This window comes from Rhipicephalus microplus, unplaced genomic scaffold, assembly GCF_043290135.1.
Source record: "Rhipicephalus microplus isolate Deutch F79 unplaced genomic scaffold, USDA_Rmic scaffold_13, whole genome shotgun sequence".
Lineage (NCBI taxonomy): Eukaryota > Metazoa > Arthropoda > Arachnida > Ixodida > Ixodidae > Rhipicephalus > Rhipicephalus microplus.
Window position 1 is genome coordinate 19,508,731 of NW_027464586.1, and position 14,916 is coordinate 19,523,646.

Genomic DNA, 14,916 nt, shown 5'->3' on the forward strand with positions numbered 1-14,916 from the left:
ACACGTGGTTAAAAAATCACCTTAAATAATTAGATAAGTGTCAGAATTTAGCGGTAGGGTTTGTTCGCACCATTTTAAGCGGGCAATTTAACACACACCCCTGCAAAGGAGAGTTTAGGGTAGAAGACGCTGCAAATACGGATAAAGAAGTTACCATTAAAACGTATTTCATACAAAAACAGGCATAAACATGAATAAGTACATACTTCAATCGCACTACATCTTATCATGAATCGACCATTCTAACAAGGTCAGAGCATACAAGTGCAGAACCGAGTCGTTCAGAAATACATTTTCTCCACGAACTATGTCAAAATGTAATCGCGTTACCAGTGATGTTGCGACCCCGAACTCTAACGCTACTTTTCACGGCACGTTATGAGCCCATGTCTGTGTTGTCGTCAAAAATAAGTTTGTAAAGAATGTTTTTTTTTATGTTCTACTTTCTTACTGTACCTGAAAATGTGTCTTTATATCATGTTCTATGTAATGGTGTTTTTCACTGGGAGATTCAGAGCGACCGCCGAAATCCCGGAGCGAGCACTCGGATCGCACGAAGCCACCTCTGCCAGTGAAACACGAGAATGCTCCGTGAGAGGTGCCCCGGAAGTTGATTATGCATACGTCACGCAAACCGGTTCCGGAAACAGTTTATTTTTCCGCTCTCTTCGTTTCCTTGGCAACTTTGGCCGCCACTGCAGGGCGCGCATTTCGACCACGCAGTTAAAGCTTTGTAGAACACTTTAACGCAGTCGCGAACAGCAGTTGTGTAGCAAGTATGGACGAGCACGCGGAATTGACACCGGCTGTGCGTCGGCTGTTGCTGGGCGTTTTCAGAAACAGCGGCAACGATCTGAACGGTAAGTGCGACGTACTTGACGCTGATAATAAACTCTGCACGGAATGCTAACTTTGATAGCTCCGCATGAAGACTGGTCAGATAATTGTAAAGCATGCGGGTACACGTGGTAACGGCCGCAATCGGCGCTCGCAAAAATACGGCATGTTGTGAGCAGGCTTTTTTTTTTAATCAGAGCAGTTGCTTACCCAACACCTTACAGTCCTACTATTTAGAATATCACAAGCGCCGGAATTTTCGCAGCGCTCACCAAGCTGCTGTATTACCTTTAATAAAAATGCATGGCGATCTCTGTATTCGCGCATGAATACATGCATGAAAAATTTACTAGAGAAGTAACGTTTTCTTGGTGATTCTTGACCTCTACTCTTTTGGTGTTAACCCGCAAATGTCTTTTCTTTTTCTCTATTTGAAGGTGCTACACAGTGTGACGCCACCGACGCTTTGTCACATACACAGGGCGCATTTTTAGGAAATGGTAAATTGGTCTACATGTGTCTCTGTAGAACTAGTTTTGTATACAGTCGTCTATATATGTAGAGGACAATGCCTTGACGAGCAACGTGTAAGGACTACTTGAAGAAAATTGTGTACCTGCTTAAAATTAACACATATTAACATACTACAATGCTTTTCAATTATCAAACACAGATTCTGCAGCGTCTACTGGTGCGTCACCAAGTCGGGCTTGTCAGCCAGGGACTCCTGCACGTGGTAAGCATGCATACACAAACATGCTAGTGGCATTAGGATGAAGATAGGTCCAGCAGATTGCAAACCCTCTCAAAAAAACCACGAATTACGCAAAACCATTTAATGGCTTCTTGCTCACGCTTCTCAATATTGGGTGCTTAAATAATAAAATTGAATTCAACGAATAGTCAGCTGCACGAAGAGGCCCCATATTTATTATGCAGTGTTTTCAAATTTACTCTCTAAGAAAATTATGCTGTGAATAAGTTATGTATAGTAATATTATGAATTTGCATGATTGTCTGTTCTGATATGCAAAGCGATCCCCACAGCACCCAATATTTGCTGTGCCAAAACAGTGTGACAGTACTAATGCTTTACAGTAAGTGTTCTATGGCTCAGAGAGCATATAGCTTCGTGCCCTGTATCAAAAAAGTCTATTAATGCCAGTTTATATGTATTTTATGTGTGTATAATGCATATTTCAGCTGCAGGGTGTGAGTGGACGAGTGGCGAGACGAAGCTGCTGCTGGACCTCTACGCCTCATATTTCCCTCAAGTTGGCCCTCTGAAAAAATTTCGCAACAAAAAGGCCATGTTTGAAAAAATTGCAACAGACATTAATAATAAACTGGGTGTAATGAGAACTGGTGAGCAGTGCTGCTCTCGGTACAAAACCGTACTGAAAAGAAAAAATGTGGCAGCTGGGAAAAATAATACGTCTGGCTGTTCCCCACAAGAAGTCCCCTACGAGGCCGAGCTTGAAAAAATCAAGTGGCTGGACGACAGCTTGGAACCAGAAGTGGTACGCGACGCAAGTGGAGTGGTATCAAAAAAGACATGTCCACAGTCATCCACCGAGTCTGTTCCACTTGCTGGTTCAAGCTCGTCAACGTCACACTCTCCATCCAGCTCCGTTGGGCAGGACGACACTCCTGATTCAAAAAGAAAACGCCCGAATTCAGCACGCGAGCTCCACCTGCAAACCTTCTTTGAAAAAATGAAGGAGTTAGATGAACGGCGAGCAGAGCGAAAGGCTGAAAGAGACAGCAAGAGGGAAGAGCGACGACTTGCTAAAACACAGCGACGAGAAGAAATGCACAAAGAAAAGATGAATCTTCTCCGTGAAATTTTCAACTTGAAGAAAAATGAATAAAATGTGAAAAGCATGTTTATTGTAAGCATTGTACACATGTGCACGTTGGCAGGCGCATTGATAACAGATTGACAATGTTTGTTGTTGAGGTGAAATAAGGGTTCCAGGGCCCTTTTACAAGACAAAGTTGCAATGATCATTATAATTTCACGCCGTTTTGATGGTAAGAAAAGCTGAACAAAGACTAAGAAATGCAGAACGTTTGTCCATGCAAATTTTCATCAGGCAAATGAAATGTTAATGCACAAGCAATAACCAAATTGCATGACAAAGAAGCCATTTCTCACAGCAGCAGTCACCATGCCTAAAGGACCCCTGACAAATTTTTGTTTTGACTTGAATGCTTTAATTAAGAGCATTGTGTCCGGTAGTCCCCAAACTTTGATCATAAATATTGCAATGTACTGTGTAATTAATGCAAGAATGGCTCCTTGTGACTAATTTTGGCATCACTGTAAAACTACTACTGGAATCACAAAAAATTACACAGCGAACAATCTCAGGAGTCATAAGACTATGTAGACTCGGGCTTTTGTGACGTTCAGAGCGCACTTTTTGAATTTGGGCACCATGCGTGGGAAACAATGAGTCGGGATGGGTGTTCATTACGAATATTCCTCGAAGCGACAGGTTTAACTGACAAGCATAGTGCCCCAACTGCAAGACAAACAACACAAACATTTCAAGCTCGTAATTTTGGTGACATTGTTCCATTAACACAAATGCTCCTCAGTGTAGCCTGCACTAGCTTGGACTTATGCCAATGTCACTACATGTTTCTCAGAATGTTTGTGGTGGCTGACGAGAGCTGGAGCCCAGCTATGTTTGGCCGGTTGACTTTGTCACTTTCTCGTGTCTCACCAGCACGAAGAGTGCAGTTACTATCAATATCACCAGCTATCTTCAGCTGCAGTAGCCATACCGACCAACACGCTGCGGCGTTAGCACTAGTCAGCAATAAGCATGCTGATGGCTTCGCATAGGAAACAATTACACTGATCCAGTCAGATTCCTGCAAACATCTTGGGTTGACTCACGCTATGTGGAAGCTGCTACGTGTCACAAAGCTAAGAAACAAAAAAATCAGGCTGCGCCCTAGCAAGATGAGTCACTACAACACAGTGCGGCATGCATTTTAGCTGGTTAGTACAGTGTTTCCTGTAGAAAACAGTGCTAAAGGATGGGACAAAGCAGGGACACAACCATGGCAGAGACACAACCATGGCACTGACTAACAGCCAAATGTGTCTTATTCTTCCAGTCTAGGTATATACACTCCACCACTAATCTGAAGGGTGAGAAAAAGCAAAAAAAAGACACACACAAATGTTGGCTGACTCAGGAGGAAAGAAATGCTCAATAAGACAGGAGAGGTAACTCCTTCAGAGAGAGGGAAATATAAGGGAAACTGATGCATGTTTCGCCGCCGTTGTAAATGATACGCTTCAGAAATGAGGGGCATGCATTTATCATGATTCTATTTTTTTTTGTTTCCTTGAGATTGTGGTAAAGTATATATACGCGGATTAGAAGAATAAAACGAATTTGCTTGTTAGTCAGCGCCGTAGTTTGTGTCCTTGCTTCGTCCCGTCTTTTAGTGTTATTTTCTGCTAGAAATCTCTACAACACGAAACAAAATTTACAACACCTTAACGTTTCTTGTTTTGTGTACACGTAGGCAGTCCTAACTTTAAATCAAATGCGCATCGCTTGCATTAAGCGCTCACGCTTCTCCTCGCCTTGGCGACGCAGTGCATCTTCAGTTGATGCAAGCGGGCCATTGTTGGGGGGAACATCATCCGGTTGTGCCTCCCATTCCCACGGTGCATGTTCATCATCGATGTACGGCGGCACATCCACATCACCACAATTAATGCACATATTGTGCAAAACACAACAAGCTATAATGAACTTGTTCATTTTGTCTACAAACAGAAAGTCCAGGTGCAGCAGCTGGCGGAACCTGGCCTTGAGGTCTCCAAAGGCATTCTCAATCTTCACTCTCGTTGCCGAAAAGTGATAATTGAAGGCGCGCTGCCTCGCGTCAAGGTGACCATAATTCCTGAATGGGGTTATGAGGTAATCTCGAAGCGGGTAGGCAGCGTCCCCGAGAACGTGGTACTTCCCGGAACAGCACACATGCGGCAACTTTGAAGAAAGCCTCGATGTCCTGAAGATTCTCGAATCGTGAATCTTGCTGGGGTGTCCAGTAGTCACATCGAGAAACTTCTTTTTGTGATCACACAGAGCTTGCAGTGTCAGTGACGGATAACTGTGCCTGTTCACATAGGTTGAACGCACTTTTTTTGCAGGGCAGCGGATGCTTATGTAGGATCCGTCAATGCAACCGATCGTGTTGGGCACTCCTGACACCTGTGACAGTGAGAGAAAAAGAACACACCTGTAGTGAACTTCTTGAAGTAAATAATCTTAACACTTGATGCAGTAGTTTTGTTGGTCTTAGCGGAGTTAACTTTAGGTGACACAAGTCTTTTACATGCCAGAACTATGGAATCATTGTACGGAACACCACAGCAAAAGGCATTAGAAATTTTAAGTGCCAGGGGTCCCTTTCAGGGTGTCTACCAATTTCATATTTCTAAATTCCTTGAATTTCCCAGGTTTTCCATCATGATTCAAAGCAAATTCCATGACTGCCACGTTTGCATGGAAAACACTGTACACTGCAAACAAACCCGAGTAGAAAAAAAAAACCGGGCGCTCTATAAAGGTAAACATAATTACCAGACGCACTCAAAATGTTCTCAGGGCATGCGACAATTGTGAAAAAACATGTAAATCTGGCCAAAATAAAACCCCTGAGCTAGGCAGTGAGCAAGTCAGCTGTTTGATGTTCCGAAGAACCAGGAAGAAAACACACAAGTTAAGAGTAACCGCAGATGAAGTTTGAAGGTGTCTGCGATCGTTTGACATCGCAGTCAAAGCTGCTGAGAAACTTAGAAGTGGTGCCATTTGGTGGCATTCGTGTAAAATGAAAACACAGGAGCCTGGCCGGTTCTGCCACTGGAGTAAAATCTATTTTACTATAATGGCTGTAGCCCACGCCGGTTAGGATGTGGATTGGATTTAATTAGATCGACCTGAACTACTGTATTTACTGACTCACCTATTTATATGTAGATTAGATTAGAACTGATTCGACCTAGATTGATGTATTTACTATTGATTTGCGCCGCCGCCTAATTTGCACACCTCTAAAGTATACTTTTCAACAAAAAAAGTAAATAACTACTACTCGCATATTCTATGTATCTTGCCTTGACAACGAGTAACGACAACGTTGCAAGAACATAGCCATACTGCAAAATGTTTTTTTTTTTACGACAAGCACATGCATTTATCTGGGCTGTCATACTTGAAGTGAAATGAAAGCTGGGGTCAACGTTTAAAGTGCTGACATTTGAATATGTGGTGGTGAGAATGAATTTGTCAAGGTGGAACAGTTTCCTTGATTCTATAGATGAATCATGAATGTCCGCATGTTACCTTGATTTACGTACTCTGCTGTAGACGTGACACTGAAAAATAATTGCAGATTTATTTACACAATCTCACAAAACTGAAATGAAAAATTTAGCTGAAGTTACCCAAGTTCTACCCTTGAAACACGAGCTACCAGCATAAGTGTGTAGCTGAAGACGTTTGGTGTTGCACCACCAATAATAATAATAATAATAATAATAATAATATTATTATTATTATTATTATTATTATTATTATTATTAAAAGACATGAGTAGCCCAGCAAGCTTCAGCTGATAGCAGTTCTAGCCTAGAAAAACCAGACGGCCTTCAAGCCGGGCCGAAATCGTGGCATAGACAAAACATGCATAAATCTACAGACGTGAGTCAGATATGCCGTGTGATATGTAGAAGCAACAGGCACCAAAAGAGTGGATATACCAACATGGATGTTAAAGAATGCTTTAGCCAATGTGAAGGACAAGTTGCCGAGCAGAAATTTCCTTAGTCTAGTTTATGCCATAGGCTGACATAATTGTGACCAGTACATCGGTGAAACTGGTAAAAGTTAAACAACACAAATATGATACCACAAAACGAGGCGTGGCCTCGACTGCCCTCCCTGAACACACGGAATCACAGACCACCAAATAGACTTGTAAAACTCTCGAATCCAGATACAGACAACTGTACATACGCTGCACAGGAGTGATGGGAGGCTTCTGACAATGTACTCTCTCTGCTTACGTCACGTATTTAGGCGTACTGAAGTACACTGTGCCTTTTTCATGACTTTTAAACAAGGCTCTCTCCCATATGAGGTACTGAAATGTCAGTAAACTTTGTGTTCTATGGGTCCCTTTCGCGTTTACACTCAGAAGCAAGAGTTATGCACTGTCCTTTTTTTTTTTCACACACCTTCCAGCAGCCCACTGTAGTTGCAGCTGAGAGACTTTTTAAGCTTTGATGAATGGCGATGCTTATTTTTGTGACGGTCCCACAGAACTGCTGTCAGTTTTCATGACCTGGCCTGGTTTTTTTGAAATTCCCTGACTTTTCCACGTTGGGAGACACCCTGCTTTTATGTGCACTGTAAATGAACAATACATGTTTCACTAGCATTTCTCATTTGATAGTGAGACTGCTTGACAATAACCCCATCTTTCAAGCGCAACTTAGTACCACATCCCCTGTGCCCCAACGGCAGCTTAACCTGCTACAATCAATGTATTATGTGACTATTCTCTAAAGTAAGCTTCAATTAGACAACTCATTTGTTGTGTTTGCCATGGAACAGTGAAATACCTAAAATTCTTACTTGTTCGAAGTCCGCTGACAGCTGATCAAGATCTCCTGGAAATGATATTACCTCTTCGGCTATATCAAGGAAATATTCGAGCGTGCGCTCCACGACTCTAAATGCTGTCGCAGTTGCCATGCCAAAGCGTCCAGCAACGTCCCTCAGGCACGCCTTGTTTGCAGCAAACCTGACACAGCAAACACACATTATGGAAGAAAGTGATCAAGTAAAGCCTGCTTTGTGAAATAAAGGCATGAAATATTTGCATCAAAATTAGCAGCCGTAAGAAAAGTAGAAGCTCTTAACACTGTTCTCTCTGGCTGTGCAGTTGCAAGCGGTCATATTTCATTGGTTTCCATTGCATCACACTTAGCAACTTTCAAGGACAAAAAGCACAAGCGGCGTAGCCACGGGAAGGCTACTAGGGAGATTTAACGCCGCCGAAATTGTTAAATTTCACATGTGTATATTCTCTACACACGCGCACATAAACACACGAACAAAAATTTATAATGGTTGGACTCCCCGTCAAAATTCTGCGCACGCAACGAAAAAACGTACTTCTACGCCGAAGCACTTGAAAGCATTAAGATTATACACACTGGTAGGCATGACTTTTAAAACAGCGTGCAGACTTACCACAGAAAGACCAGAATGTGCTCTTCCGCGGTTTTCGAGGGGGACCCACCACGATCACTGCATGGGTAGTGACGCGAGCCTTCAAAACCACGGATCAACGTTTCCGCGACACGCCTCGACACCCTGAAGTCTTGACGGAACTGCAGAGAAGGAAATGATAAAAAGATGAAATTAGGTTCATGTAGTATTATGAAAAGAGGGAGCTCCGCGCTTACCTGCTCGTCTGTGTACAGCCGCGCAACGTTCTCGATGAACCCCAAAATTTTGGGACGTTCGCGGTGGGACTCCGAAAAAGTTTCCCGAAAGAAGGCTTCGCATAGCGCTTGTCTTTCCTCGAAGTCTTCGTCGTCTGAGCTGGACGAGCTGCTGCTTGAAGTGCTTTCGTCGCTAGACAGAAGTTCCGCCAAGGCAGCGAACGCAGCCATTTTGCAAAACTCAGCAACGTACAACGACGGAAGTGACGTATGCTGCTCGTCGTGTTTCCGCCCGAATCTGCGACTTGTCGGCGGAGCAGTGCGAGCAATCCGCCTCGGAGCGAGCTGCTCTGAAACTACCAGTGAAAAGCGCGGATCCACTCTGAATCTACCAGTGAAATGCGGTTTCGTCGCCACGGAGCAAAAAAACCTGCTCCGAATCTACCAGTGAAAAACAGCATAACACCTTTCTGCATTGCCTTGTTGCACTGAGGGTAGTGTAATAAATAAAAAAATAAATGATAAAAAAAGAAATGACGTAAAATCTTCTTAAGTTGGTGTAGACGCCAGTTCGAATCTTTCTGCACTTGATGGCCTCTTAGGGTGGAAGCCCCAAAATAAAGCTTTCTCGGAACCCACATAATGGTATGACGCTCATGTGTCACTGTGGGGCTGGCATGCGCTGAGGCATGGGCGCTAAAGAAAGAAGCAAGCGAACAAAAACAAGGCGCACCTTAAAGAGCTGGACGCCAATGACGGCGAACATGAAGTTGAGCAGGAACGTCACCAACATGATGTTGCCGATCGTCTTCACGGCCACGATGACGCATTGCACTACGTGCTGTGTAGAAAAAAAGACAACGCAAGTGTGAACTGCTTCAGAATCACGGCAAAAGCAAGTTTCAAACTCCGTAACCTAGTTCTAATATGAAGCTTTTAAATGCATGAAATGAACAACTTTAAAACACGTGTTTATACAGTTTAACTGCATCACAACTCGTGGTTAGAAAAATGACGGCAAGTTTGTAAGTAAGTTCATTAGATAAAAACTAATTCTGTTTTAGCTCCCGCGCTGGTGTATTTTTGTGTAGTGCATAACAATGTCTAGCTCTCCTGGACTAGCTAAAGTGTTACTTAGTATTAAACTGCATCCAAAAACCAACCACTCACAATTTATTGTAAACTGTTTCTGCCGCTTAGGTTTACGCAAGTACTTTCTTCAGCAATCGAGGCCCGTATGATTTCATTTTGTTTTTCTTGCGAGTGTACTATACTAAAGTATGTTTTTTTGTGCAAACAGTAAGTCAAAATATAAATATCTTCTCTACTATGCCTAGAAGAGGTAGAACGACCACTTGTGGGAAAGCGCTGCCCCGCATGCACTATTTCTTCTTTACTCAAGGAGCGTCACGAGCTCCGCATGGTCACCTAATGGCACCTAAACTAAGAGATTCAGAAAGCACCAACACCGCCTACCCATCAAAACATTGTGGTAAAAAGCCACCCTTATCTACCCCCGGGGGCAACTCGAGTAAGTGCGTCGCACAGGGGGGGGGGGGGAGTCCGCGAGATTTTTGTGAAATTTGGTTTTTGTTTGGGAATGCGTAATTGTTATTTCATTTTTATTACTTTTATTTATTGAATGAAGGAGAAGCGTTACCTTCTACGAGTGGTAGGACGCTCATGTGTTGGGTTGTGTCCCACTACTGCTTGAAGGTACTGTTGCTTTTATCACCTCTACTCGAGTTAAGCAAAGCGTCAAGTCAAGCGAAAGCCAAGTAAAGACGCCCTTGACTGATTTCCGAACGCGTGATCCCGTGCCAGTGAATGGTTGTGCAGGGAGAGCAGTCGGTTTTTACCAGCAGACGCTGTCTGCGTGAGGTGAAAGAGAGAGGGCGCTACCAAAACAATCAAAATACAGGTTAGGAAAACGGAGACAATTACAACTCAGGCACTTTCTCTAAGTAAGACGCGGGGGGAAAATGGAGATCGGTAAATCAAAGCCTTTCACAACTTAGAAGTGTGGCAGCTTGGGCTAGTTGGTATGACATGACGATAGTTTTATAGCGCGAGACCAGAACAACTACACAGAGACCGTCGTGTCCTGCGTGTCCTTCTTGCATCTGTGTCATCGTTCTGTTCACGCGCTATAACTATCGTCTTTAACAAAGTTGTGGTGAAATTACTGATCACATTATTTCGATGATAGTACCAGGGCACTCATTTATCAGAGCTTAACTGTGCCTCGGTTAACGACCTGATAAGTATCCATACGCAATAAAATACTAAAACGATGTATCTAAATAGGTGGACAATAGGAATCAATGCCGATAATTAGCCCAGTTTACCCCATTGCACATCTCCAAAAAGGATAAATGCTAGAATGTCTCTAGGTTTCTCAAACGGAGGTATTTGGCACCGACACAAAACGGACTGTATTGAAAAAAATATGAACCTTCTCCCCGAAAGGAATGCAAAGCAGCGCCGGGGCACACGGCGTTGACGCAGTTTAAACGGGCATTGACGCGGGTGCTGGAAGAACGATTTGAAGTGAAACTTAGTGTAGCATTTACTAGAGGAAAGGTTTGTTTCAAACGCAGGGACACATCAGGCGAGTTTTGTTTCGTATAGGCTTCATAGCAAATAAACTAGCCAAAAGCGTATACACAATTAGTCACGCGTCAACAGTACCCATACGGACGTAGCATGCAAGCCGTTTGCAATGGCACGCCACGTCCATATGGCTGCTGCATATGCGCCACTAAATCTGTTTATTGTTTCCACTGAACGTGTTAAATTGCTTTAACATGTTGAATAATCAGTGGCGACCTTATTCCACCAATTTCAAGACGAAGGTGTGGGAAAGGATCTGAGCGAGTCCATGCGATTTTGACGAAATGCTGCTTTCGGTGTGGTGTTATGCTGTAGTAGTCCCGCTGCTCGAAGAAGTGGAATAATATGACGTCTGCCGTCGTGGCATGTGCATACGTACTGCTTAGCTGTCATTACGACGCGTGGCCAGTAATAGAAGAGGCGGATACTTTTCAAGGTGCGCGTGTAGTTAAGGTGCACGGGTGTTGGTTCGTCATGACAAGCATGTAATATATTGTCTCGGTGCGACCAGTATGTAAATAGCTTCCGTATGGTTAAAGTTGTTTTTATACAGTACTCCATCCCTGATGCAGAAGAAGGCCAGCGAGCGTGCAAAATTTCGAGGAAGACCGGTTTAGCTGCCTTCGATGTTGTCAATGAGCGGGCTTAGCTTTATGTTGTTCTTGTGAGGCAAATTGGTTTCTGTGACAGAGGAAAGAAACGTATTGTTCCCTCAACGTCGGCGTTCGTACATCCGATTGGCGCATGTGAGACATTCAGCGTCAGTGTGTTTGCGGCCTGACTTGTGCATGATGGTAACGTCAAATTCTTGCAGGTTGAGGCGTCACCGTGCTAGACGACATGAATGGTTTTTGATATTGGCAAGCCAACATAGAGAATGGTGGTCGCTAACTTCTTTGAATCGGTGACCGCATAAGTAGGACCAAAGCTTTGTTATAACCCAAACAACGGCTAAGCATTCTTCTTCTGTTGCACAGAGGTTTTTTCTTTGTGGATGATATTGTTCGGCGTGCGTAAGTAATCACATGCTCTACGCCATTTTGCCATTGCACCAATACAAATCTAAGCCTGACGTTGCTGGCATCCTTGTGCAGCTCTGTGGCAGCGTTGTCGTCAAAGTGACCGAGTACAGGTGGAGCTTGGAGATGGTTTCGTAGGGCGTCAAAGGCGTCACGCTGATTCTTACCTAAAAGAAACGGTGCGCCTTCTTTTGTAAGTTGATTGAGATATCCCGCGATTTGGGAAAAGCCTCTGCAAAAGCGTCTGTGATAGTAAGACGGTAAGTCGGGCCAGTTGGTTAGGATCCATGGTGAACTTTCTTACAGCGCAACACCAGAAAAAATACAGGACAGGGAAGGAGTAAAACAGAAAGAAAAGACAGCGCCGTCTTTTCTTTCGGATCTTCTCCTTCCCTGTCCTGTATTTTTTCTGGTGTTGCGCTGTAAGAAAGTTCACGATGCGTCTGTGATATGCGCAGAGTCCTAGCAATCGGTATAGGTCGCGTTTGTTTGTTGGGACAGGAAATGCGGTGAAACCATCCGTTTTCCCGGGGTCTGCGTGGATGCCGGCGTGGCTCACAACGTGACCAAGAAGCACGAGACTTTCATAAGCAAAATGACATTTTTCAGGTTTCAGAAAAGGTCCACCTGTTCAAACCACCTGAAGAACTGTCTGCAAGCGATGGACGTGTTGCTCAAAGGTATCTGTGAAGACGACCGCATCGTCGAGGCAGACGATATATGATTGCTATTTTAGCCCAGAAAGAACCGTGTTCAACAATTTTTGAAAAGTAGCTATCGTCGAGCATAGGCAGAAGGGAAGTACTAGGGACTCGTTGAGCTGGCTAGGTGTAATAAAAGCGGTCATTTCGCGGTCGGCTCAGCAGCGGTGACTTGCCAATAGCCACTGCATAGATTCATGAAAGAAGACGAGCGTTTCGAATAAGGTCCAGCGAATATTCTATTCGCGCTAGAGAATACGCGTCTTCGTAATCATATTCAACTTTTGGTAGTCGATGCGATATCGCAGGCTACCATCTCTTTTCTTTACTAACACAACAGGGGACGCCCAGTCACTCATTGGTGACTGGATGACGTCGTCTTTGAGCATCTCCTAGACTTTTTAGCGTATAGCGTCATGCTTTTTTTGAGAGACTTCGTAGGCGTGCTGTAGAATAGAGATAGGCTCGGTGATGATACGTTGCTTGGCCGCCGGTGTCGGGCTCACCTTCGAAGTTGTAGCGCAGCAGTCTGGAAATGAGTCGATGATGACAGGCGGTAGATGCAGTCGCTGTGGTGACGCCCATTCCCACTCACAGGACCAGTTCGTACATTCGCAGTGCTTCACGTGCGGAAAAACTGGGCAAATTGCACGAGTATGCGGAACAGGGAAGCAGAACAGCGGACCACAGCAGCAGCCTGGATAAAGCCAAGGTTCCACACCAGCCCGCGGTCAGACTAAGTATCGCAAGTGGCGGTGGTGATGTGCGGCAGCGAGCTGGGGTTCCTCCGCGGCCAGGCTTAACGTCGTAACCGAGGACCCGCCTATATTCGACATGTGGAACACAGGCCTTGTCCCGCCGTCTGTGCCACCGTACGTACTAAGCGTCGAAGTTTGTGGGCACCCCATGTCCATGGAACTGGACATGGAGCCAGTGTGTCGGTCATGGCTGTCAAACTTTTCGAAAGGACCTTCCCCCGAGTGGCCGTCGAGGCTTCAGGTGTCATGCTGCGAAATTACTCGGGCGAACTTTCCCAGGTCCAAAGCGAGGCCCAGGTTAGCATTCGTTTTGGCAACAGGGAAGCTACGCTTCCTCTGTATTTGACCATGGGGTCGATTGATTGATATGTGGGGTTGAACGTCCCAAAACTACCATATGATTATGAGAGACGCCGTAGTGGAGGGCTCCGGAAATTTCGACCACCTGGGATTCTTCAACGTGCACTCAAATCTGAGCACACGGGCCTACAACATTTCCACCTCCATCGGAAATGCAGCCGCCGCAGCCGGGATTCGAACCCGCGACCTGCGGGTCAGCAGCCGAGTACCTTAGCCACTAAACCACCGCGGCGGAGCGTTGACCATGGGGTCGTCACCCACGCTGGTCGGCAAGAATTCGATTTGCGCACTCGGTATTCGGTTGCCAGAGGGCCAGGAAGCAACCCTTCATGACGTACAAGACATCCCAAGCCTCAGAAAGAAGTTCGAGCCACTGTTCAAGCCAGGGGTGGGCACATTCGCCGGTACGACTGCTGGCATCCAAACACCCAGTGGAGTTCGGCCTCGGTTTTTCAAGCCTCGCCCATTGCCGTTCGCACTTAAGGACGGGGTCATCCAGGAGCTGCAATGGTTACAGCGAGAGGGTATTCTGGTTCCAGTCAAGATTGTGGAGTGGGCCGCTCCTATCGTTCCAGTTCTCAAGCGATATGGTAGTGTCAGTATCTGTGGCGATTTCTAGGTTACGATCGACCCCGTCGCTACCCCCGAAAAGTACCCCTTCACTCAGATTCAAGATCTCTGGTCGGCTTTGTCTGGCGGCCGGAAATTCATGAAGCTCGACATCAAAGATGCTTACCAGCAGTTGGTGCTCCAGGAGGACTTACGGAAGTATATAGCAATATCGACAACTATGGAGCTTTGCCAGTATATGCGTTTACCATTTGGCGTGGCCTTCGCACCAGCCATTTTTCAAGAGAGATGGACAACCTCTTCTGGGACATGAAGCACGGCACAGTGTACTTGGACGAAATCCTCGTCACTGATATTGACGACGGAGACCACATGCAGAATCTGCACAACGTTCTCGCCAGACTTCAGGATACTGGTCTCAAGCTCAAGCGGAGAAAGTGCGTGTTACCGGTTCCCAGTGTAGAATACCTGGGACAAGTCGTATCACAGACCGGCCTGACTCTGGCCCCCCACAAAGTTGAAGCTGTTCTGAAAGCGCCTAAACCCCAAAAAGAAAAGTGCTGTAAACCTAC

At 45.1% G+C, this 14,916-nt stretch overlaps 3 protein-coding genes across 4 annotated transcripts in view; 1 reads left to right on the top strand and 2 right to left on the bottom strand.

Moving 5' to 3' along the window:
- The window catches only part of LOC119162950 (muscle calcium channel subunit alpha-1-like), a 1,445,695-nt gene that overhangs the window by 596,686 nt on the left and 834,093 nt on the right, over positions 1 to 14,916 (bottom strand). Inside the window, exon 26 of the mRNA XM_075882643.1 lies at positions 9,057 to 9,164. Within this exon, the coding sequence (XP_075738758.1) occupies positions 9,057 to 9,164 (108 nt within the window). The remainder of the gene's footprint in view (positions 1 to 9,056; positions 9,165 to 14,916) is intronic.
- Positions 495 to 2,721, top strand: LOC119175014 (uncharacterized). The gene is made up of 4 exons (XM_037426178.2): positions 495 to 860; positions 1,275 to 1,337; positions 1,511 to 1,573; positions 2,041 to 2,721. The coding sequence occupies exons 1-4, from the start codon at positions 779 to 781 to the stop codon at positions 2,706 to 2,708; spliced, it is 876 nt and encodes a 291-aa protein (XP_037282075.1). The 5' UTR covers positions 495 to 778; the 3' UTR covers positions 2,709 to 2,721.
- Positions 2,706 to 8,784, bottom strand: LOC119175013 (putative nuclease HARBI1). Of its 2 annotated transcripts, XM_037426177.2 has the most exons (4): positions 8,345 to 8,784; positions 8,130 to 8,269; positions 7,509 to 7,677; positions 2,706 to 5,081 (listed from the first exon to the last, which is right to left on the bottom strand). In XM_037426177.2, the coding sequence occupies exons 1-4, from the start codon at positions 8,552 to 8,554 to the stop codon at positions 4,404 to 4,406; spliced, it is 1,197 nt and encodes a 398-aa protein (XP_037282074.1). In that variant the 5' UTR covers positions 8,555 to 8,784; the 3' UTR covers positions 2,706 to 4,403. The 2 variants fall into 2 exon arrangements, with proteins under 2 accessions (XP_037282074.1, XP_037282073.1); XM_037426176.2 differs by having other exon boundaries at positions 8,130 to 8,784.